At 51.6% G+C, this 26,166-nt stretch overlaps 1 protein-coding gene across 7 annotated transcripts in view; it reads right to left on the bottom strand.

The window, feature by feature from the left end:
* CADPS (calcium dependent secretion activator) overlaps positions 1-25,841 on the bottom strand; it is a 221,576-nt gene extending 195,735 nt beyond the window's left edge. For all 7 annotated transcript variants that reach the window (XM_074602916.1, XM_074602913.1, XM_074602915.1 and 4 more), the window contains exon 1: positions 25,350-25,841. In XM_074602916.1, the coding sequence (XP_074459017.1) occupies positions 25,350-25,736 (387 nt within the window). In that variant the 5' untranslated portion in view covers positions 25,737-25,841. The remainder of the gene's footprint in view (positions 1-25,349) is intronic.
* Positions 25,842-26,166: the final 325 nt, after the last annotated feature.

The raw sequence follows: 26,166 nt of genomic DNA on the forward strand, positions 1-26,166 counted from the left end.
GGAAAGGCTTTGAGGACAAGAGTCCTCAAAGTATGGAAAAATTTGCCGCAAAGAAGAAAAGAATTCATTCCCTGTGTTCACAACAAGAAATTAGAGGTATGTGTCACAGCAAGGAAGCCAGGCTGGATAGTGGGGACAGAGCCCTGTCCCCGTAAGGATGCAGATGCGCGGGAGGAGGTGGCCCAGGAGCCCGTGTCCCCGCATCCCCAGTGTGACCGGCCAAACAAGCATCACCAGGAACGACCGAGGCACACTCAATCCTGCTTCAAGGGAGGAATATGATCAGATAGCCCGAGGTCCTTCCAGCCCTATTTTTACAGAATTTCTACACTCTTGACTCCAGCTACCCCGCCATTCCTCGCACGAGGCACCCCGCAGCGGCCCTCGCAAGAGGTGCAGGCTATATTTATTCTGGTACAGTGCAGTGGGAAGCTTTAATCTGTGTAATCGCCTCAGAGAAGATTTCATTCAGCGAGGGGAAAGCAATTACTATTTCATTTGCAACCAGTAGCCTTCCTAGGGTCTTCATCTATCAGAGCTGGAGGGTCCTGTCAGCCCCTGCACCTGCCTGGACTTTTTTTTTTGGTGTGAGATACATTCATGCCTCCGACAAATGCATCTGCAGAGACTCAAGGTTTTCAGCCCCTCTTCAAAGCCATTTTTCTCCTCCCAGCTGCTATTGCTTTTATCTGACAGCATACACCCTGCATGAAGAAAACAACTGGATATAATCCTAGATTAAAGGGATTGTAACACAGAATTAAATACAAGCCATACCCTTGATAGGGCCCGCTGTCGTCATTCACCGAGCGCAGACCTCGGCTGTTTGGAAAGCAGGCAGATGGCGTTTCGGATACTCTCTGCAGCTCCTGTCTTTTTCCTAGACAAGCAGTTACATCTCCCCACAGAGGTGGGAGGGGAAAAAAAAAAAAAAAAAAAATGAAAAAAGCCCAGTCCTCAGTGTTTCCATATGATGCGGCATTAAAATCCCACTGGGATCTGACTCTGAAAACCAGCAACTAAAATCCTGATGGCTCCAAACCCTCAGCAGGACCCTGTTGGAGCCGCTGCACCTTGGGGCTAGGAGGGTCCATAGTCCCACAACAACCACACCAGGAACCGCAGGAAGGTGACGGTGGCTTATAACAGGCAAGCAAAAAGTCACGAGAAAAGGATAATCATTGCCTACTGCAGCAAGGACCACAATAGCCGAGCAACGCAAAAGCCCACCAGGAAATCTTTATGACTTTATCTTACCTCAGGAAAGCCACAATATACTTATACGCACAGCTGCATATTAAAAAAAAAAAGGCACTTTAATCTTCTGCTCTTTCCAGCCTGGCAGCCAAAGCAGCTTGACTCGATAAAAAGACTTGAGAGCTGTGAAAACTACATATTAAAGGAGAAAATTTCCAACTGTCTTTCTCTTGTAAATTGTGGCAGCCAAAAAATCCAACCCTAAAATAAAGACGTGCCTGAAGGTAGCAATTTTACAATCAGCAACATAATGATTTATATCACTGCTGTCATCTTTGTTGGGGAAAAGGAAGCCAGGTATTGTGATCATTAGCTTTTTGATACAGATGATCTTTTTAAATGAGGAAAAACACATGCATTTTAATAGGGAACTGAAGGAAACAGTCCCAAAATACTAACAGAAGAATCTGCAGCTCACGCCGAGATTTGCAAACACGGGAGATGAATATTCAAGCCGGCGCTATTGTTGGTGGCATCCTGAGCTGCTGCACATCCCCGAGTCAATGTGTTGAAGGCCAGGCTGGATGGACCTTTGAGCAGCCTGGTCTGGTGGGAGATGCCCCTGCCCAGGGCAGGGGGGTGGAACTAGATGATCTTTAAGGTCCCTTCCAGCCCAAACCATTCTATGGTCCTATCAGTCCATGTGTGAGCCTCACTCCACTTTGAAGCAGGCGACCCCGCGCTCTCCCAAAACACACGTCCTCATGCTAAAGGCTCCAAGCAGACCCAGCCTGGAAGCTGACCCCATTCCCACTGAAGCCTGTGGTTGTTTTTCCATGGGTTTCCAGGCGCTGGTCCCCAACAATGAGGTGCCATCGCTCCCGCTCAGGACAGGTCTGCGCACAGCGCTGGCGTTCCCCAGCATCCCGCTGACAGCGGGCACAAAGCAGCAGCGCCAGGTCCTGCTGAGCAACAGCGGCTCCAGGCTCTTGTCTTAAAACTAACTGGGAGCTGAGACATTCCTGCCTCTTTTCCCCAGAAAAGTCCCAGAAGCAAAGCCTGGCCTTGCTGGTGCCCGATGTCTCAGTCCCTGCCTGTGCCTTGGTAGACACACATGAAGTTACAGGTGTACGAAATGGGAGGCAGCTGCTGCTGCTGCTGTTAAAGGATTAAAAATCAACTGAACTTGACCTTTAATGCTAAAATTTAAAGCAACGACCCAGCTTCTCATGCTTCCATTCCCTAATGTAACCATAATCAGATTTGTGGCTGAGATCAGAAAACTGTTTTCAGAGACCAATTTACATGCAGCCTTCAGCAAGCCTGGGTGATAGGGCAGAAAGGACATGGGCAAAGGCTTTCTCAGGCCCCTGACGGAGCAGGTTTGAAGTTGGGGTGCATTTTAAAGTCACGGAACAGGATTTTCTGCAGGTGACACCAGCAGTACAACCAAACTTTGCTGAACGCTTGCAGAGAAAAACAGCAGAGAAGTCACTGAGGGTGCCCAGCTGGGATGGGAAGTCCATGTACGGGAACTCCAAACCAAACAAGTCGTCTCAGGGTGCAAAACCAACCAGCTCTCAACACAGATGAAGAGGATCAAGACCAAGTCCCATGCTTGCCACTGAAAAGTGTTGATGGCAACAGAATTTGCACTGTTTTCTGAAAGCAAGTCTAATTCAGTATGGTTCTGCTCCATGAAACCCCTGGGAGGACGGAGGGACACCATCAAACCTTGCGCCTGGCCCTCCTCCTGCACAGCCCGTCTCCTTTTGCCCAGTATAGCCAGACAAGATCAGATGAAGCCTTGATCTACGTGACAAGACGTGCACCTGCAGCTGTGTTGAGCAACGCAGAGGCACATGCCAAGCAGGGAAGGGCTAAGACACCTCTCATCCTCCCTGACCCACCAGGGTATGTAATTGCCAACCAACCTTCTGCCAACAAACCCTCCCCACCTCCATTAAAATCACACCAGCACCTCAGACACACCCATATCTCATTTTTGAGGCTTCCGCAGGAAGTTGTGGGTATGCAAAGGAGTCAGGATCAGGTCTAGAACATCCCGATGGAAGGGCCTTTCCCACAGCCAGGTATTGAACCCTTCCCCTTGTAAGGGATGGACTGTAAATTCCCTGCCGAGGGGCAGGAGGCCCTCCAAGCCTTCAATGGAATGCCTCAAACACTCGCAAGGAAATAAATCATGCAGGCCTGGCCTTCAAAGAACTGATAAGGCTCACACTTCTGGCGCCTGAAAGTGTGGGAGAACTGTCTTGTGAAGACAGGATTGTTCTGCCACTCGTGTGGTGAGCGTGATAGTTCTCAGTTCTCAAGGCCATTGTGTCCTATGAGTGACCTTTGCTTCATTATCCACGAAATACCTATGAAAGCGCACACCCCTGCATGTGCTAATGAAGATTACAGAGATCATGCTAAACATGTATGACTATGGCACTCGTCTCTCCACCCAAATCATGCTACGTGTCACTTGGGAGAAGGGAGAAACCTGAGATAAGGCTGTCCTTAGCAAGGGGGGTGGACCATGCTAATTCAGCAAACATACAAGGGGAAAATAAGTGCCCCTAGGGGGGAACAAAGAAGAAACAATAGAAGACGACCGTGCCTGGGAAGATTCTTCCCAAGAAAGAAGATTATGCCTGGGAAGATTCCCTGAAAAAGATGCTGGAACCAGGACCAGTGATCTCTTTATCTCTGTCTTTTTCTCCAGCTTTTCCTTTCTCTATCCCTCAGTTTCTCTTTTCTCTTAGAATTGTTAAGTAACAGTTAGAGTTGTTAAGTAACGACCTTAAGTATGACCTTAAGTACTGCTTGCCACAAGTTGTCCTATACCTGCTGTTAAGTAACACAATGCACACCTCACCACTTGCCATCATTTGTTACATACCTAACCAATTATCATGGACTTGTTAAGACCTATACTAACCATTTTGGGAAGCCAATAAATGTTTGTATATGGACCGTGACATTTTCTCACCTTAGTCCGCACCGTTGAGAATTAACGAATCTGAAGTCACTCACCCTCCCCTCTTTACTGGGAGTGGGACGTGACACCCCTCTTCCCAGTTTCGTCTCTGCACAACAGCTGGCACAGATCTCGGGCGCTCACCTGGGAGTTCATCCCGCTCTGCGCAGTACCGCTAACAACAAAAGCTAACAGCAAAACCTCCAGCGAGGGAAACAGAACCAGAGCACAGCCCCAAAACATTAGTCACTACAAACACTCCGCGTAACCTGAAGAACACACACGGGGCACATTTTAATTTACCTTTCTTTAATTATGAATGAATGTGGGTTTATCTGGTGTTTACACCAGAGCAATAAAAATACATCCAAAGTTATAAATCCCCCTGCAAAGAACCACCACCAGTGGATGCCGACCTCGACCACCGGAGCCAGCGCAAGCAAGCAGAGATACCTTTGAATGCCAAGGGCTGACATTTTTCATGCATGAGAAGGGGAGTTTTCCTTACGTGGTAGCCTTACATGCTACTGTGTGCGTTCTCAGGAGATGCCCTCCTACAACCTCTTCTTATTCACTTACTCTTTTGCACAACCTATTTATTAAACCAAAGGCTGAAAAGCAAGAAGAGGGAACCCTACACCCCGGAAGGGAACGGCGTAAGGAAGGATTGCCTGGATTCACCAGGACAAACCATAATCATTGCTCTCATCTTGGGTTGCGATTGATTAGTTATAAATACACAGGGAAAGAGCTTTATTGGAAAGGCACTGGAACAGACCCCAAAAGCAGAGTGCTCGCGGCTCTCCGAAAGATAACCCTAAGTGCCCATTGCAAACGGGAGATCATATTTTCCTGCTCGCACTGGACAGAAGGGCAAATGATATCATTAAAGCCCACATCACATCTCGAAGTCCTTGGAGGGAAGGGAAAGTGGTACTTCATATTTCTATAAAACAATTAGTATTGACAGAACCGACTATAATACAGCACTCGACCCAGAAGAGTAATTAACTATCACGTCAGCTTGCTTACTGGATGCAGATAGGAAGCAAGGAGGCTGCAAATAGAGAGCAAAAAGGCAAGGCAGACACAGGGATTTGCAATAATGAGGTATTGACCCTCTGCACAGGAGACTGACGAGACGTCACGTACCCTGTGTCGAGCACCGGAGCATCCCCAGCGCAGCCACTGGCATCTCCCTGGGCTGGGCAGGGAAAGAGCTCGAGCCCAGCACTGATTCGGGAGTGCCTTTCCCACACAGGTTGTGCTCGGCCTCTCTTCCCTTTTCCTTGGTTTCTCTGTGCCTTAAATAAGAGGATGGCTATAAGCCAAGCAGAGAGCTCTGGCCACCAATAGCATCAGTGGTGGAAAAGTACCACCAGTGTAGGAAGATGCCTGGGCAGTTATCTGCAAGATACCACATACTGTCAAGTACTTTTCCACCAAAGTTCAAGGCAACTGGTTTCAGCACCCTTCTAATTTGCAAATCTCTGAATAATCCTGGAAACCAAAGTCTCAGGGACAGCTGGGACTCCCTGCATACTGTTTCAGCCTCGAGATGCTTGGCTTTAACCATCTTTGGAGAGGTAAGATTTGCATCTCAGTTTGGGGTCCAGAAAAAAAAGGACATTAGGTGCCCAAACCTTCAGTGTTTCCCCACCCAAAACAGAGAGGTACTGTGGATCTGTCTCTAAAAAGCTTAGGAAACCCCACCTAGCAAATAGGCTTTCCAATATAAACTTACTAATAGCCCTCAAAGCCTGCTCCTCTAAGGAGATATTAATAAGATCACTGGTGCTCTCTAAGAAAGGAGGGAACCGCGGGGAGGAACACGTCCCTGCATGCCAGATCACAGCACCAAGAGCACTGGGGTACAAGGCACCACACTCCAATGTCTGGGCCAAGGATTTGGATGGATTCCCACCCCGTACCCACCATGCCCTTGGGTAGCACAGTTCCACCCTTGGGAGGCACCGATTCCTTGCCCTACCTTATTCCCAGCTGCTGGGGACAGTGTCCTGGCAAAGCCCAGAGGCCCTCCTCATCTCTCTGCAGGCAGGTGAAGCAGAAGCAAACGGTGTTTTTCTCCTTCAACATGAGCACCTTCCTCCCACCTCTCCTCGGCTCCCTTCTCCCCTGTTCTGCCACAGGAGGTTTCCAGCACCGACTGGTGATGCCCCTCCACAGGGCGGCCGCCGACGTGTGGAAAACCAGTCCATGTGATGCCATCGCATTTGTATACCCACGCACAAACTTCTGGCAAACAGCTCACAAGTTGGGCTGGAAACACGAGGGAGCACAAGAAACAAAACTCTTTGCTACTGTGAAGTCTGAGAACAGTTCAGCAGGGTTTTTCTCACCAGGAAAAAGCTGCGGCTACGCGTACAGCAGCTCCATGCGCAGCTCCAGAGGCAGAAAACTATTCGGCAGCAAGTGACTGCTTCATCCCTGATATCGCAGAGACGAAGGGAGGAACTCACCCAGCGAGGGTTTCACAAGGATGCCGTGCTCTCTGGGGTGCGGGTGCCAAGGCATGGCAATGACGAAGGGCAGCAAAGGAGCCAGAAGACATCAGGCATCACTGGGCCAGAGCGAGTACCACAATGACTAAGTCATTCTCTCCAGCCTGCCCAAACTCTTACAGCACAGAGAAATGATGATTTGAGGAACAGATCTGGATTTGCAGGCAACGCTAGTTTCTGGAAATCAGCTCTCTGAACAAGCCGGGTAAGGACAGCGAGACTGCTGCAGGGTCTGCTGCAAGCCGTTTAGGACACAAGACCTGCTGGGAGACGGCAGTTGAGCAACCAGATTTTCCAGAAACCAAAGCTACAGAGACTTCGGGGTCAAAGCTGTGATTCCCACCTGCCAACGCCAAACCTTGCCCAGCAGTTGAGAGCAGCAGGGTCTCCCCGGCCGCCTTCTCCCGACAGCAAACCCGACAGGACAGTCGGGAGCACGTCATGGATGCAAATATGGCATTAAAGTTTTGGAAACAGGGATTTTAAGGCGGGAATCCTGACGAGCCTTTTTGCCACTCTCCCTGTGCACCTGGGACTCGGCACTCAAACCAGTTTGCTATCGCAGTACGTGCCATTTCACTCATTTGAGCAACAACACCCACTCCCAGGCTTTCTGGTGGCAGGGATCAGCGTCCTGTGCACCAGGAGGACACCAGGGAGGGCAGGGGGATATTATTTAGAAGATGCATTAAGTCAAATAATCTCATCAGCTCCGGGGAATCCTGGTCTGGTTCTGAAGTCACAGAGGCTGAGGACACACAGTGGCACAGAGCTGCTGCCACGCAGATGACAGAGTCCTTTGAAAGCCGAGCACTTTTCATTTCTTCTCTTCCCAAAATGCCATTGTCAATACTGATATGCTAGGATGAGAAAGCCTTGTTTTCGCTGGAATATTCCACCAGTAACCACCTTTGCAGTCCTGCTCTATGCAGTGTTAACAAAGTAAACCAGATCTTGGCCCCAGTGAAAATGATGTGATTTTTTGCCACCACCGAGTCACCGCTTTACCTCACCTCAATGTCCCAGCTCGTATGCAAAAGCAGCGCCTGTTTTCACAACACAATTAACTGTAGCAGCAGGTAACAGCCAACACACAACTCCTGCCAACACAAATGTGCTGGTTTCATCTTGGGCCCTACTCCTGTGCTGACAGAGCTCAATATTGCTCCACCAGCATCAAGGAGCAACGAGACAGGCAAAGGAAATCACAGATGAGTACAAACTGACAGCAGCAAACCAAAATACTCCGGTCCATCTGCAATAGTTGATAGATCATGTTTAGGGACCAAATCAGCTCTAACGGAGAGAGTAAAGGACGTGGAATAAAGTTTGGCAGCTGCAATTCTGGTGCCAGAAAGGCAGCGGGGCAGGACCGCGGCCGGATGGTGCTGAGGGCAGAGGCAGCTCGAAGGCACTCGGGTCCATCCTACGCTACTTTACTACTACTACACCGAGCAAGCAGCTCTCCCGCCCCGCTCCTCCTGCGGATGATGTTAGGAAGGGAAGAAATCGGGAATCGCTACTGTGCCACAACTCTGAAATCCTTTCCCTGTGTACGCAAGAAACCGCTCCCATCACAAAAAAGTCTAATTTCAGCACGCGTGTGCATGAATGCACAAGGTAAGAACTAAAAATAGAGGTACCCTATTTCCACGCATCAAGTCAGCAGGTACAGAAACGGCGTAAACAGTGATTCAGCAGCCGCCCGCGTGATGCAGGAGGTTGTTCCCTGGCCTCTGCCTCCCTGCTTGCGGCCCTTCCCACCTCGGCTCGGTCCCCGACTGCCAGCAGCTCCCGAGAGCAATGCCCAGGTCTGTCCTGTGGGGCTGGGGAAAGCCTGCCAGCCCCAGGGGGATCCGTGGGTGCTCCGCTCCCTCAGGAATGGGGGTGATGTGGGGTGCCTGTGAATGCCCTTCAGGCAAATTCCAGCTCCCAAGAACGCGGACATTTATAGAGCTTCTCTGTCTACAGCAGTTTTTTCTAGTGCAGTCTACAGGCAACCATAACTAAGTGTTTTGCTATGGAAATAGCTGCATAATTCACATTTTTTTGCTATTTTTCCATTGAGCTTATGAGCCTCGTATCTACAAATCTTAGTCATCCAAGCTGGGTACAAAAAGATGCACAATGTACAACCGTAGCGTATGGTTGCCATCTCTGGTGCAAAGTAGCGCTGTGACTCCATAAACACCCCTGACAAATTGCACAAGATGACACCAAGGACATTTTTCAAGTCCTGTGAGATTTGCTACATAAACAGCTCTGACCTCGTACACATGGTTTCAACAGGGCCAAGCTGTTTTTTTGCTGGTTCTCACCCCCAATTTATTCATTAATGCTTGCTGAGAAGCCAGAAGGATAAGCAGATATATGAAAAGGAGAAAGACTGAAGAGCAGGAACATCATCTTTCATTTACCTTACATTTTGTAAAACTAACTTGTCTCTCCAAGCAGAGGGTAAGAAAATATTTCACAATCTTCCCACCACCTGAGCTCCTGAGCTCTCTCATTCACCCTTTCAAAGCTAGTGAAGGGATGAAAAGCCTCCCAAGAACCCGCCCGCTCCATACCAAGCATCTGTGTGACCAAGTCCTCCCTCCAGCTCCCAAAGTCCTGGGGTTAACGTGCCCCTTTCTGCTTTAGCAAGCTGTGCTCTCGCCTCCAGGTGCCATCTCTCCCCAAGGCACCAGTGCTGGGGGAAACCCTCCCGTCCTGCTCTTTAGTGATACTGATGCTCCTCGACTTCTGCACTGCTGCCCCGTCCGAGCCATGGGGCACACAGAGGAGCTGCCACCAGCCCCAGGGGGCTGCTCCCATGTCCTGCCATCCCACAACCAGCTCCCCCACCATTCCACGGCTCTTGGCTGGGACAGGGACCAGGGTCGGTCACGCAGGGGTGGCTGGTCCCACAGGTCACCTGGGGAGGTCCAGCCGTGGCACCCATATTGCACCTGCCTTTGCTTGAATTTTTTTTTGTGCTTTAAGAAAGTGCCTGGTTTTTAAGACACCCACACCTCCCCCCCCCATGAAAGAAGCTGATTTAACCAAAAGCACCGAGAGGCAACCTAGAGAAACGCTGCTGGCAGGGATGCCCAAACCAGGACGCACCTCCACAACATCAGCCTTAAAAACATTCTGGGTTTTGTTGTTACTGTTTTTCTCGTCAAAACACACAGAGTCAGCAGCATCACCAGGAAGACAGGAACACTTAGAGCCTGGGACATCCTCCGTATCCAACCCATGGCCTCACACCACACACCCCGGGCACCCACTGCCGCATCCCCAGGAGCTGGGGCTGCCCAGGGCGATGCAGGCAGGGTGGAGGGGAGATCCTGCCCCACACGCCCCCCAGACGCGATGCAGAGATGCTAACCCAAAAGCCCAGCCTTGTGCCCCTGCGTCAGGCATGCTGCCGCCCGGCTCATGCACCACTTACCTGCTAATACCCCATGCAAAAATGAATAAATAATAATTGACCTATTAAAATCAGGGGAGCCGTCACTACAGTCACAACTTTCAGAGTCATTTTTTTATAATTTGAGGGATAATAGTCCTTTGAGCGTGCAAGTACTACATAGAGCCAGCAAAGCCTTTTAAGGCATGACAAAAATACCATTGAAAGGCTTTCCTGCACAACTTTGACTTATCCCCACACCATTCCTAACCAACATAATTGACCAAGAACATTTAAAGCACACAAGGATTTCTACGTAATCTCAGAATGGATTAAAATCCTTTCTACTCTCACCTTGACATACTCTGAAGCCTGAACGATTTGCATTTTGACGTCTAATTGAAATGAGGGCTGCTGCCTGACGGGCCTTAATCTTCTCAAAAACATGGTTGTGCCTCCCTCCCCAAAGGAAATATTTATCACAAGTTTCACCTTGAATATAGGTCACAGCATTGCAAAGCAAGTAATCAGAGCTGTAAAAAAAAAAAAAAAAAAAAGAAAAAGAAGAAAATTCTGTCTAGGTAAAAAAAAATAAATTCGAAAGGCACATCTGTTCTCCTGAGCCACGTCAAGGAAAGATTATCATCATTAGCTTGAGGGTTATACAGCAAATGAAACAATTGGTTAAAGAAAAAAAGAAAAAAAAATCACTTATAGTCCATGTCATCTTTCATCATTAAACATTCATGGCAAAAACACAGCGATTTGCTTAGGCTGAATATATACGCAATGTAAAGAGACCATCTGACATCATCGAGGCGTAACACTGCAAGATAAATGGAGACGATTTCCCACACTACTGGAACAGCCGTGACTCCATCCCAGACCTGCAGCAATCAAATGAAAGGGCACACAAATAGCAAACCATCTGCTTCTGGCTGACCACTGAATTTTGTGTGTTCAGCTGACAGGAAAGAATGGGGGGGTCTTACTCTCCTCCTGTTCGTATGGGCTTAAACGGGGGCAGCTGAGCTGTGACGCCAGTTTAACTGCCCATCTCTTGTTAGTCCCGTTTTGCTTGTCCCTGCAAGCCTTAGCCATCACCACATCTGGGACAAACATCTGGAGGCTGCCGTTTGCACCGAGAGCGCCCTAAGCAAGGGCAGCCGGGGCACACGCATCTGCACCCGGAGAGCGCCCGCCTGGAGCGGAGCCTCGCTCCGCAGACTCCCCGTGATGCAAAACCGGGCTGGGCGCTCCAGGCTGCCTTCCTTTCATACAGCAGTTGGGTTTTGAGAGCATTAAAAGGAAAGAGAAAAGCGGAGAAAATAAGGCTGAAGGATTTTCCTGTCCTGCTTCTGCATTACAGCGCAAATCTCCCTGCTGCACCCTCCCAAAGGATGGCAGCGCCCGTGACGAGCTTGGGAGACGTCAGAGGAGCGAGACAAGGGCACACCATGCACTCCCCTGCGTATGGGAACAGCGAGCAGCCTGCTGCCCACCTTCCCAGACGCAAGCCGAGAGGAGGAAAGGGTGCACAGCTATTGTGCACAGAGTTAAGACCTATATGAAGCCCCACGTGTGTATATTAAACATCATCTCCTTTTATCACCAAGTGCGTACAGCTTGTAAGCATGAATTATGCAAGACTCTTAACTGTCATCTTATAAGAGGGAGCAGCTGTAGAGGCTGCTCAGAGGACAGAGCAAGTGCAGACGGGGCAGCCCGAGGATGCTCGGTGTCTGTGTGTGTCTGAGCCGCAGCACAGCCGTTCTCGCTGAGTCCGGTCCTGGTGCTCCCGGGGCCCCACGCATCCCGCGCTAAGCAATTAACTCAGCATCTCATAAGCTCTCACCGTCTCCCAGCGCTCTACAGAGGAAAGAGAAATATTTTCCTCACCTTTTTATTGACGGCAGCTTGAGAATGATGTGGAGAATTGCGTGAGCTTGTGAAGGAGTGAGCAGGGAGCTGAGCCTGTACCCCAGCCCAAACCCAAGCCAGTGCCCAAACTGACGAGCTCTGCCTCTGCTTTCGCCCAGGAGCACAAGGAACCCGAAACAGCAAACCCCCTCCGAAACCAGGGAGCTCCGATCCCTGCTTCAGTTCAGTAATTTGGTCTTTGACTAATGAACCCCCGCACTCGGCTGGAGCACGCTGGTGAGGATGCCAGCTTAGGGCACCGCTGCACAGCACATGTCGCCAGCACCGGCAGGTCACAGGCAAATGCTGGCCGTGGGCAAGCGCTGGCCGCAGGCAGGGATGCGGGCGGGCAGCACAGTGCACTCACCTGCCCCGAGCCTGCGACCCGCAGAGCGCCGCAGGCTACTGCACTTGGCCCCGTCACCAAGTCCTCGCCGAGTTGACACCACGCTGAGCAGATGTGCCAGGGCTGCTGGAGGTAAGCTCTGGCCATAAATTACCTATAGGGTGAGAAAGCTTTTGATCCAATTTTACATAAAATATTAATCTCTCCAGTCAATAGGAATGCTGTTAGGATTGAGTGGTGCGGCCAGACACAGCTCGGAAGCTTTTTGGAACATAACAGGTGCCGAAAGGGGAGGCACAGATTGATATTAAGACCAGTTCCATTTATTGTATATATCATGGACTTGGAAGAACAAACATCAAGCACCACGATTACATTTACTGATGATTCAGAGTTGTGTGGGCTCCTCAATACACAAGAGGAGGGCAATAAAGTCTCGGACAACTGTGAGCAAGCAAGCACCTCGGGGGATAATTAAATTAATTTGAGCTATGGAAATGCCACACAACAAGGCTAAAACATAAAGCAAATAACATTGGAAAGAACTTTGCACTCGGAGACGATGAGAGACAAACCCAGGCTGCTGCTTGCTCCCGGTTACCCACGCAGGGTGCCAGGCACTGTACAAGCACAAAGCCCACGTTGTTGTGGCCATCAGAGAGAGCAGATAGGTGAAAACAAGTACGGGATACACACAAAGCATTACAAAAAGCAATCCCAGTGATACCAGTTGTAGGTGCCCCCAGCCCAACACACTGTGGCTTTAGAGAGGGCCCGTGCCACATGGGGACCACTGGTGATACAGCAGCTCCTGGGCCACCCCGGCAAAACTAATCCACACAGGGGACCTCACCTTGGGTCTCCCACCTTGCTTACCAACTCCCAGCCCCTGTTATCAGCTCCCCTCCAGACTCTTGACCATTGCTCCCCATTCCCAGATCGTGTACCTGCTGCGAATTGCCCAGGCGGCCTCGCCATGCTAACCAGCCCTGCCTGACACGCGGCAGCTGCCGTAGGAGACACCGAGGCGTCTCGTCTGAGCCATCCTGCCCAGCACAAGGGCCGCTGGCAGGGTGTCGCAGCGCCCTTTCCAGGAGATGGGCCCCGACAGCACGTCGGAGCCAGACTGGGGAACACAGAGCATCTGGAGCAGCATCGTGAGAAAGGACACAGGAGAAGAAGGAAGAAGTGGCAGAGCTGCCCAAGGCCCCGAAGGCAAGGAGAAGATGCTAAATTTGATGAGGTTGAGGAAGGGAGCCAAAGGAGGAATAAATAGAGCTAATGAGAAAACAAGGCACGAGCATTCAAAAACCTTTAACACACTGCTAAACAGCAATAAAAAGGCAATTAGAGTTCTGAGATGCATGGAGGGTAATTGCATGCACTATAAATAGGTGGTGGCAAGACTGTCCTGCTCAGCAGGATCTGATTCACTTTTGGGGTGACTTCTGCACAGACAGGAATATTCTGGTGTGAGCCAGAAGCTGAGAGAAGAGAGTTTACAGAGGGACGAGATTACAGGAGGAATTTCTATCAATCACATACATCCTTTTGCATGAAACACGCATCAAGCAGGTGCTTTACAACAGAGGCTTCGGAGGTCTGAGCTTGAGGAACTCCAAACTAAAGTTCAGCAGCAGAGATGTGAAATAGCCATAGGAAGAAGTAAATACCCATTTTATACCAGCCGGCAACATGTATGGCACTGGAGTCTGGGCAGTCCAGTGGCTGCCACCACTGATGGAGGCAGGGCCCTCCAGCACCCACGGAGATCCTGACCTGCTCTGCTCATAACCCCGGCATGAGCACATACACCTGTAACAACACTTAACAGCAAGCAAAAAGAGAGGTTTAAAAGTGGAATTCAAACCCCAAACCCACTTGAGCATACTCCTCAGGCTGCCACCAGTGCCCATGCCGCAGGTGTGCTCGCTCTGCTCCGCGGACACGTAACCCTCTCCCCCCGGGCTGGTGTAACCCCTGGGGGGATGCCCGTGTGGTGGCCGTACAGGCTCACGGTAGCCAGTGCAAGCAGCTGGCTCACTATTTAAAGAGCAAGCTCTCTGATGGCATTCCCTGCCCCAGGCCAGCTAGGCTGGAGCAAAGGCACCGACTGTCCTGAGGCTCTCTCCCTGCCAGGAACACGGCTCAGGCCACGGGAGAACATGCCACAAGAGGTCCTAGGGAAGAAGGAGCCCTCAGAGCAGGTAAAACCCATGAGACCCCAGGTGAAGGTAGGGGCAGGGTCTTTGCAGCATCACAATCAACATCTTTAGGAGCAGAAGGTACCATTGAAGTCCACAGAACCTGCCAATGAGCAGAATTCGTACCAGGCAGATCCCTGGCCAACGTCAACCACCACTGCATGACCAACTTGAGTTTTTTGAGGACATCAGTTCTCTCTAGAGGCAGCTATTGGGTATAAAAGTGCTATTCCCCACCATCCCTGCATGGGCCTGGGCCGTGCCTGCTGCTGAGAAAACAGAAGATGGAAAAGGAAAATGCAGCTGTACCTCGGAGCTGCGAGCAATCTCTCCTCCCTGCCCCGGCTCCTTCCCAGATACCCTCCGGAGGGGGTGAATTTGCAGAATGAAGCACCAAAGGCCCGAGGAAGGGAAGGAGTGAAGCTGCCACTTCTCAGCTCCCTGCTCCCTCGGCCGGGCCTGGTGCCCTTCCCAGCTCCGTGCTCCTTCCCACCGCAGAGCATCAGCGTCGGCATCGGCTCACAGGCGGGAGCCACGCTGCCCTCGCGAATGACTGAGCACACACAAAGTCTCTGCAGTCCTAACTCCAGCTAGCTCTTGGCTACGCACCAAAACACAACCCCGTGCGGCTCAGGCAGCTGCACGTCCCCAGATAACAGCAGCAGATGGCGTCTGCCTAGAGGTCTCGCTGGCAGAGGGTGGTCTGCAGTGCTGGGGGTGGGAGGCAGAGGGCTGGTTTTTGCAGCACGCACCGCTGGCGGGTCACGCAGGCTCGCCCGTGGCTGGAGAAGTGCTGGCTGTGTCCTTCCTTCATCCTTGCATTGTCACCATGCAGGTAGCAAAGCAGCTGGCTCCTGCTGCGTCACCCCATTAGCTTCCTTCCGAGGCAGCAATGAGTCTGTCGCCTCCGGTCGCAAGAAGGGTGGGAGCAGCCTGCAAGGAGGGAGGGGAAGTCTAGGGGTGTAGGCAATAAAAGCAAACCCAGCATGTGCAATACGCAAAGCATTTGTGCCCTCTTGCTGAACCAGGGAAGGATATTTGGCGTCTTAGAGGAAATTTGCCTTTTGCTTGACGTTCCGCTTGTGCGGTGCCGGCAGCAGAGATGTGAAATAGCCATAGAAAGAAAGAAACTTGCACCTCCCAGCCGCCTAAATCTTCTGCTGCTGAGGTGCGAGAGCAGCTGACCCTCCCCATAGCACACCAGGCAAAGTGAAACCCCCTTCTCGCAAAAGCTAGCCCCTGTCAGCATCAACAGCGGTCCCAAGAGAACTGCCAAACAGCTTCACTTAATTGCTCCCATATCTTCAGATATTTTTTGTCCCTCAAACGTAATATCTGAACCCCCTCTCCTTCCTGGCCCCCACCCATGAGACAGGGACATCCAAGGGTAGCACTGAACAGCACATGGGCTGCATCTGGCCGGCTGCTCGCAGAGGAACTTCTCCCTTCCACAGCCACCTGCACCAGCCACGGGCGAAGGTGGGCCAGAGTGAGCCCAGAAACCTCCTCCCGAAGTGCCTTTGCAAGTATTTCATTTTACTCAGCCAACTGTCTGGACAGGGCCCCCACAAATGTCTTCCCTGGGATAGGAGTTTGTTTCCGAGCAAAGCACGAGTCCTGTTGGAAATGAGATGGGTGGTAGAAGGGACAGTGAGGACACCTATGGAAAAACGCAACCCTTATACAGGAGGAGAAAAATAAGATTTTGACCCCAAACCTGCCTCCTTGTTGAGCTAACGTGGTATCTCCCTAACATCGTATCTCACTCCAGTGAGCACGGTCCTGTATTTAGGAGTGCCGATCCACGTTCCCTCTGACAGCCAAATATAAACCCAAGTACCCTTGTCTTGCCAGGGTGCCACCAGCCAGGCAGAGAGCACAGCCAGCCTGTCCCCTCCTGCTCCCAGAAGGAGCCTGTACGGCGGCTGTGACCCCCCCAGACTCTGAAATGCATCAACATCCCTCCCAAAACAGGTAAATTGCCATTCCTCTCCGAGTGGCTCCAAGGAAAGCAAGGGGCTGATCCCCTGTGATACGGAGGTGGGCAAGGTTGTGTGTTGGGGTGCAGGGTTTTGCCATCCTGAGCACCCCAACATGCAGCGGAGCATGCAGCAGAGCTGCATGTTGGGGTGCTCAGGATGGCAAAACCCTGCACCCCAACACACAACCTTCTGTATCCCAGGGCAACGCCAACTTCGCATCATCTGGACTGGTAACACGATAAATTCCCCAGGGAAGGGAGAATCACTTCCTATAGGAGTCGGTGTGCCCCCGCAACACCTCATCGATCGCAAACAGGCATTGTGACTAACAAACATCAGTGATTACCACGAACTTACAGCATCCGCAGACTCCCAGCGCCATCCTCTCTAGCTCAGCGGGTGCTCGGGGTCAAATTCAGATGCTATAGCAGACACCGCTGACGCTCTTCACGAGGCAACACGTGAGACTTCTTCTATCAGTAGTTCCTCAGGGTGGGAGCCTGGAAATTGGCCTTTCCTCCCTATTACTTTCCTTCCCTGTGCCAGACAGGCAACTGGAAGCAAAATCACCCCCTCTGAGCCGTGCTCGGAGGGACCAAGTTGAGCCTCTGCACGCTGCTGTGCTGTGGCTGCTATGGATGCAGGGCTTCTTTCTCCTGCAGAAGTACGTTAGGCAACGACAACATCCAAAACAAGCGCTTCTTTTCCACTGCAAAAAAGTTTGAGTTCTTCCCCCACCCCAGTCGTTCCCCAGGCTGAAGACAAACAGCAGACGACGGGTTTGCAGGGATGGGGTCACTCTGCTCCATGCTTATACAGGACCAGATCCAGTTCACAGCCAGCGCTCATCCTAAATCATCAAGTGTGGATCTAAATCCCACCCAAAGTGGGAGCAGGAGATAGAAATAGGGCGTTTACAGACAAAGCTAGAGGTGAAGATCGTCTCATCATATTCTGAGGACAAGGAGCACCCTGCCCTCGGGTGAACATCACCCTAATTCAGCACATGAGATCACAAAAGGCCACTGCTGGACCATTAGCAGGCAGCCTTGTTTGCCAGGGTATTGATACAAATGTGTCTGGCATCAGCCCAAAGTCCCACTAAAGTCAGTGGAGTTCCTTCAAGATCTGCACACCACATCTCCAGTCCCCAAAGATAAACACTGCAGTGATACCATTAAAAAAAAAAAACAAACAAAAAACCAACCTATCCTAGCCCAAACTAGGAAAAATATGAGTAAATCCAGATTTCATTAAGTTTCTTCATCAAACACTAACATTTGGGTATGGGCAGATGCTCAGCACTTGAGAGGTCACATGACTGTCCTGAAGCACATGGCCCAAGTCATTGAGTTGTATGTTGGAGCAGTTTTCCAACCCCTCCAGGCCGGAGGTGGCCTGTATTAATGTCCCCTCATATGGGTCGTCACATACCTCACACTACTAAAAGTTCAAGCTCACAACCTTACTGAGAGACAGAGAGGTTTTGAATTATGACAGCTACAAACATGGCATCGCTTACCCCAAGCTGAATCAACATTTGCATGACATTTTGACTCAGGTGTTTAAATTCTAGAAAACATCAGCCTGAATCACAGACAAACAATACCAAACATTATCACTAAAAGCACCTTTTCAAACAACAATTTCGCACATTCACATCAAACACTCAGCGACTGCACTTCTGTCCAGTTTCAAGAATGATGCCCACCCAATAGAGAAGAAAAACCAGTTAAAGCACCCCAAGTATCCTGTACCCACAGATAACTTCTTCCAAAGCAAGCACCAGGTTAGGATGCTCTGTGTATTTTTCTCAGTACGTACAAGATAACGACACAGGGAAACTCCCCAGGAACCTGCCAGCTCTTGCATCTCCCCTCTCCCAGACGCAGCTGGACCTTACTGCTGGACCTCAAAGCATGCCCTACAAGAAGGGTGGCCCGATTCTGATCCGCTGGGAGCCAGTGGTGCCACCTGCTGTGTGGAGCAGCCAAGGCGAGGAGATGAACTCTGCCTGTCCTCCCGTGCCCGCACCAGGCTCTCCGAGAGCTGAGGAGCGAGGTGTCACCTTCCCTTCCCACCCCCACCTCTGAAGAGCCACCCATCCTCCTGGGTGACAAACAGAGAGGACCTGCACACCACCAGGGAAGGTGCCCCTCATCTGCTGTTTTAAGGGAACTCTATCATTTTAATTAGTCTTAGTTTTTAGAGCTACACTAAAATATACATGGTTACTAGATATCACTTTGTGGATCACCCTGGAGCTGCTCGAGCCACTAGCTGAATTCACATGGACGCCAATCAAGCGACAGCTTTATTGATTATACTATATCGATTGGTCTTACCATATTAATCATGTTTACGTAATTAAATAGATATAGGGTGTATACCTTGTGCTCCGCTGGACTAAAGCGTCGTCAGTAACTGTAAGGGGTTTGTATGCATTCCCCGCTAGTAGCATTGTGATGCCTGGATTCTTACTGCTCAACCACACTGAAAACAAATTAAATACCTCTCCAGCTAACACAAAATTACACAGGGAAATGACTTGCTGACCGCTTCCCACTTAGGTGAATGGAGAACGAGTGACTCATCATTCAGCAGAAGGAATTACAAGTTGTGCAAAAGGCAAAGTGCTTCAGGGAGAGCGTCTAGACTACGCAAAGCAAGGCCATAAATAATACCTTTTGGAAACGACAGGCTTTAGCAGGGGTTGGAGCTGCACGATCTGGTGAGTCTTCTCGACTCCTAGTTCACAACGGCTCTGGCCGGAGAGGTGCCACCCACAATAATTGAATTGTCGGGCCACAGATCAGGAACTGTGAAGTTCTACAGCAGCCAAAGACCAAGCTCACCTCCTATTTAATTACCTGCTTCCCAATCCAATAAGCTGCAAGTACATAAATAGCCAAACTATGACAAATATTTAATATCTGCTAGAATTAAATTAAGATAAGGCACTGGCAAAATAAACGATAAGCGTTTTAATGGAAAGTAACCATTTTCTGCAGATTCCAGACAATTTGAGCACAATGATCGCATTCTGCACTCCACCCTGCTAAGGACCACGGCATCTCAGATGTGTCAGACCTTCTTTCCCCCACAGCAAAGCTCTCCAAGCAGCCGGCTCATCTTCACTGTGGGTTAGCACAGAGCTGACCTGGGGACAGCCCCAGCTGAGAGCCCAGCTCTCATCTGATGGTGGCAGTGGCCAATGCCCCCACCAAGCCAGCTAAGTGGTGAAGGCAGCCCCCAACTACTCTTCTAGGTTTTTATGGGCATAGCACTAATAATTACCTTGCAAGCACTGCTAGATGGTGTCAAGCTCTGCTCCAACTACAGAGCTGTGCAGGGGGTCCAGCTCACGCTTGAGACCTGCCTGGACCTTGTATCCCCTTCTTCACCAGCACTAGAGAGCAACGGGGGGACAGACAAAACACAAGTAGAGCATCTTCTGTACCTCTTCTCTCCTGCAGAGCTGAGAGTACCGCACCTCCAAGGGTTCTTGGGGCCAGCGGGGCAGAATCTGACCATGAAAATCACAGTTCCTCCAGCAGAAAGTTGCTAAAACAAGTCCCAACACCACCTGAGTCATGGTCTGTCCCAGAAGAATAATGTGTCAGTGGTTTAAACAGAGAACTCATGTAAATATGGCATGAGAGTAACAACCCAACCCACGACAGGGAAGAAGCGTGTTATTATTTGGAAGGCTGCACTAGCTCTACTATGTTCCTAAGTGCCGTAGCATCTGCACGCAGGCCAAAATGGCAGAAATATGATATTTTAAGATACATCGTAACTGATTTAACAGAGTTTCTGATCCCTCACACCTGTTCTGCATTAAGCACTGCGCTTAAATCAATCGCTGTTCAGCACAGCACAAGCTTAAGCGCTTTGCTGAATTTGACTTAGAATTTTGCTAATGCACCCAACGTCATCCCACCGGCTTACACAAGGACCCAAATCGCAAGCCACTTCTCCCAGGAGTAGCTCCGGTAATCTGCAACTAAGCTGGAACTTCTTTCATCCCACATTTATCCCGCTAGGAACTGATGTACTCTCCCACGTGCCGCCTGTCTGCTCCCTCGTTCCGCGGGGAGGGAAAAGCAGGTGATGGCAACCACAACTGCAGCGATGCCTGACCTAACGACCTCTCCACATTTTATCTCCTAACAAGTTCCTCCTGCTGCCCCTTCCCCAATGAACGTTTCCAAGGGGCTGGTGATAATCTGGAAAAGATCTCCCAGTTTGCGCTATTTTGAATGAGCAAATGCCAGTTCCTGGCTTGTGCTGTGCCTTTTGGCTGCTGTGTTTTGGAGGTATTTAGCAAGAAGTATAACCCACATCCAAGGGTGCTTCATCTGCACCGCTACAGAGATGTACACGTTGCTCGACTTCGCCAGGCTGAGCTATTCTCCCAAAGGTTTCAGATCGTTGGGATCAAGCGGGGCGAGGCACAGAGCGCGGCCAGGTATCTCAGCTCTACTTCCAACAAGTCAGCGTGAACTAGAGAAAAGACTAAATACATCCCGGGCAAGCAATTACCAAGCTAAGTGCCATCTGCGGTACTAAAACACGTTGTTCTGAGAGCAACGGAGCTGGCACAGCCGCTTTCCTCCTGAGCTGCATCGCGAGGCTGGAGCCTTTGGTGTCCAGCAAGGTGTAATCTCTGATGGGAGCTCTTCTCTGCAGACCACCCATTCGGTAGGTCTTTTGCTCAGATTCTCCAGTGTCTAGTAAGGGCTGCCTGCACACTGCCACCTGGGGTAGGAGATAAATACGGATCTTCCTATTTTCACCAAGCTTTTCAGGGACAAGTGTCTTGCAGGCCACTGTCTGCCTGTGAAACGTGCCTGGAATTCAGTAGCAGCTTAAAAAAGAAACCCAAGCGGGAAGTAAGACAGCACAGGCAGGTATCTAATAAGCCTTTTTCTTTTTTTCCTTAGGAAACAATGCTAGTGAGATGTAAATAAAAGAACTTACAGGTAAACATCACAGATGTGTAGTTACTCAAGTGAAGCCTTACCAAATAAATAAGATAAAGCTGAAGCAGAGGTGTAGGCTTGAACACACTGATCTAAAAAACAATTTTTACTCTTTTTCCGGAATTTCTGGGGTGTCAGGATCAGAAAAATACCAGCTCTGAGTGGCATTTGCTTGAACTCAAAACAGAGTTTGTTACTGGTATAAACAAGCAACGTTGTCATGCCCACATGCAGTATATACCCGGCTGTGTCGCCCATTCACGCATTTCTACTGCTCTCATGTATGTTATAATTTATCAAACCCCAGGTAATTATCTCTCTGTTGCAACAGTACCTTAAGTACACACTTCCCTTTATTCCAAGGTGGTTCACGAGCGCTGTAAAACACCAGGCTGCATTTTCCAGCTCCCAAGGACTACACACCGGTGTGCTGCTACACAGGCGGTACCCGCGGTGCCGGCACATGACGCCGCCGGAACGCCTGGCCCCTGGCGCGCAGGGGACCAGCCAGCTCTGATACAGCAGCGCTGCAGGATCAAGGAGGAAGGATTACACACCTCAGGGGACTACTGCAGGGGATCTTCAGCCCAGACAAGAACTTCAGTGCCATGACTGCAACAAAAATCAATCGCTCTCTTTTTCCAAGAAAATTGCAAAGAAGAAGATAGAACTACAGAAGCAGCCCAGGCTCCAGGAGCTCAGTGGGTGCTGCATGCAATGCAGCCCATCTCAGGCCCCTGTGGTCCTCCTGTGGAGACGGGTTGGCTCTTATTGGGTAACCCAGAGTCGCTGGGTTGTGCCAGGCAGCTGCTCTGCAGGGTGACAGCCTCGCTGCCTGGCCTGCAAAGCCATGGTCATCCTGCTCGGGCTGTGCTCGGAGGTGGCAGCATCTCCCATGCTACAGGGCAGTGCTGTGGGCTGGGTGAAGCCAGAGCTCATCCTCCCAGCACCGGGCAGGACCTGCTGAGGGGGGCTGGGGACAGGTCACCAGTCCTCACTGCTGCACAGCTCTGCCAAAACACCTCTGTGGTGGCTGCCCAGTGCCTCTCTGATGCAGGAGTGGGGTCCGAGCAGCCTCGTGTGAAGCCGGCAGCCCCCCATGCCTTGGCAGAGCCCCAGCAGGGCTCCCAGGTGTCCTGCCCATGGGCAGTGACTGCAGCGGGCAGATCGGCAGAGTCAGGCCCTCGCATCTCCAGGGTGCCCACGCGTGCAGCGGATCAAACACCTCCCTCTGCAGCCTCTCCATCCGGCACTGGCAGGAGAAGCAGGAGCACGGTCCTGCGCGCTGGCCCCGTGCGGCGTGGGGACTGCAAACCACAACGCTTGGGGGTTTTCTGCATCCCATTTCTCCTGGGACAAAACCCTTCCCTTGCAAATAGCAGGCTGTAAGGGTGGAGAGGCAAATGGCACGTGGAGAAGGAAGCAGTTTATCCCCCCTCTGCGGATGAGGAAACTGAGGCAAGAGCTCCCATCAGAGCAGGACCAAAATCTGGTTTCCTCCAACCTTTTTCCCCAAGGAGCAAAATGCATTTGCTCCACCCTGATGAGTCTTGGAGCATCTGGTACTTCCATCATTACCAAAGGTCCACCAATACACCAAGTCCCCAGAGAGACCATTCAACCTGGCCGAGGCACCATGACAGAGGCTCGGTACCCAAGAGGGAACGAGTCCCACACCTTCACCCTCCGGTTCCCCTCAAGCCAGAGAAGGAAGGGTGGGCTTTCCCAGAGGGATGCGCCAGGAAAGCAGAGGAGTCCAGCAACAAACTCCAGGCTCTGGCAGTCCTTTAATTGACTTTAATAGGAGTCTTGGCTAAGGAAAAAGGGCAAGGATTTACTCCCAGCATGACAACTGAATACAGGGATATACAGAAGAAGAAAACCCAGAATGAATTCACCTTTAAAAGGGTGAATTCAATTTGACATGTGTTGTCAAGTTAAATTTAGTTTTCCCAATACTATCTCACTGCTAAGTTTGAGGGGAGATAGTAAGCCCCCGAGACACACCTATTTTAGCTATTTGTATAAATAAGCCAGATGCATTTCCCTACATTGTTCATTTTACAGAGAATGGATTATTTCCTCCCAAGATCCTGTGTACCTTCCCCATTCCCTTGACTATTGCTGCCGGTTTATCATTTTTTCTCATTACTCCTCATTTCTCTTGTTTCACCTGTACTTTATTCCCTGCTTTTCTCTTTCCTTTCCCTCTTTCTGTCCCTTCACAGAGCAGTATTTTGATTTCAGGGTCTATGAATCACTCTTCTTCCCAGCCACTCTTCTCCGGACCACTGAGACTCTGACTATTCCTTTAGAAAAACTCCTTTCAATTTCATGTGAGAAACAGTTGCAGAGCTTGTTTGTTTGTTTTAATTTCTGCAAAACTAGCAATTACTTAAATCCCATCTTCTTTTTCTAACACGAAGAAGCTGCACAGGAAACAAAAGCCAAGACGACTTTGAAAATACACAGTCTGCTAAAAAAAGGGTTGTAGGCAAAAATACATATTAAAAATTCTTCAAACCTAACTATATCTTTGCTCAGCACACAAAAGCAGATCATTCAACCTTCCAGCAACACCAGATTGTCCTATATTGCCTTTAAACTACATGCAGTACGGATACACTTTCCTACCTCCGTATGTTGCAATGACTAATAATAGTCCTGTGGTGTAGCAGAACTGAATGTCGTTTGCATCAATACATCCAGGAGTCTGCCTGATTTATAAAGGTCATTTGTGAACACACAACGATATCAAGGCTAAAACTGCAGTCTAAAAAATTCAACTGAAAATGGGGGAAAACAATCAGCCAGCCGTTCCAGAGAGCTACGTCCCATCACAGACCTAACTCTGGCTACTACAGGGAAAAAGTTGGCTGCGTTTGGCTGAAAGGCACCCGTGTCCGCATCCCAGAGAAACTTAATTCCTGCCCCGGCCCATGAGCTTGTGCCTTAGCGGAGAAACAAGCTCCAAGCCGTCTCCTCGGGATGGGGAGCCCCGGTGAGGGTCTCCAGCCCAGCCTCTGCCTGGAGCAGCGCGTGGCCCTGCTGCGGTGACGCACTCAGGGAGGAAGAGTCAGGATTGTGGCAGCGACTTCATTGCAAAGCTCTGCTGCCACGTTTTGCCGGGAAGCTGGCGTTGGGGAGCTCGCCGCGCATAAACACTTGCAAGAAGTTGAAATGAGACTCGGTAACTCCCCAAGTCAGTGCCAGCAGTCCCAGTTAAGCAAACTTTGCAGCCAGCACAGAGTTGCAGAATCCGTTTGCAGGAGGCAAGGGCACACGCCTGGTGTTTTCCAGCAATATAACCCATTTCTCTCCTTTTGACAACCTTTAGATGGCCAACATCCCAAACTTCCCAAATCCCGACGTTGCATAACTAGGAGCAATGCCATATGTCAGCGCACCGGCTCTGTGTGGGAGACCACAGAGGGGTGACAAGGGGACAGGGGGCTTCCCCATGCCCCGGCACAGGGCTGCTGCCAGCAAAGCCCACCCGTGTGGGCCCAAGGTGCCCTCGCCGGGATTGCCCTTGGGGTGCCCGGGCAACTGCGGGCCTGGGGAGTGCTTGCCTGGGGAGTGGGATGGAGGCTGGGGGGCAGCAGGAGAGGCAGGGGGGCAAGCAGGGATGGAAGCAGGGGGGTATTCAGAGGAGCATGAAGGGGGGTGAGGTAAGCAGGGGGCAGAGGGGCAGCTGGGGGAGCAGGCAGGGAGGCAGGTTGCTGACAGGGGGTAGGAGGGCAGGGGCAGGCAGGGGGCAGGCCGGGGGCTGCCGGGGAAGGGGAAGCCGGACCCGGCCGTGCAGCCCGGCGGTACCTTCTGCTGCCGGCGGGCCATGTCGGTGGGCTGCTTGGCGTTGAAGGGGTAGGCGATGCAGCGCATGACGAAGACGTAGAGCTGCAGCTTCCTCTTCCTCTCCTCCTCCTCCCGCTGCAGCCGCTCCAGCTCGTCCTTCTCCTTCTCGCTGGCCACCGAAGGGCTGGGGCTGGCGGGCCGCGCCGCGCCGCCGCCGCGCCCGCCCGGCTGCAGCCCCCCGCCGCCGCTGGCACCGCCGCCACCGCCGCCGCCACCGCCGCCGCCGCCCGGGCCCTCGCCGGGGCGGCTGGGCGAGAGCCGCGCCGCGGCGGGCGCCAGCGGCTCCTTCCCGCTCTCCTCCTCCACCAGCTCCTCCGACTCCTCCTCGCTGGACGACGGGTCCAGCATGGCGGCGGCGGGTGGGCTCGGCCGGGGCCGGGCCGGCTCTGGGCTGCGCTGGCTCCGCTCGGCTGGGCTCGACGCCGCTCTGCCCGGCTCCGGCTCCGGCTCCGCTCGCCGCCGCGCCCGCGCGCGCCCCCGCACCGCCCCGCCCCGCCCCGGCCCCGCCCCGCCCCGCGCGCGCGGGCGCTGGCCGCGGTGCTGCAGGGCGGGGGGCGAGGCAGGGAGCGGGAGGCCCCGCTGCGCATGCCCGGTGGCGGCCGGCGGGGCGCGGCCCAGCCCGGGGCGCCGCCCGGGGCCTCGCCTCAGCAGGGCCGCGGGGGGCCGGGGGGTTCGTCGGCCGCCGGGTGGGCCGCTGCCGGTGCACCGCTGTGTCCTCGGTGTCCCCACGGAAGCCGCTGTGTCCTTGGTGTACCCACAGCCACACAGAGATCTCTCT

The sequence above is a fragment of the Larus michahellis genome, chromosome 10, assembly GCF_964199755.1.
Source record: "Larus michahellis chromosome 10, bLarMic1.1, whole genome shotgun sequence".
Taxonomy (NCBI): domain Eukaryota; kingdom Metazoa; phylum Chordata; class Aves; order Charadriiformes; family Laridae; genus Larus; species Larus michahellis.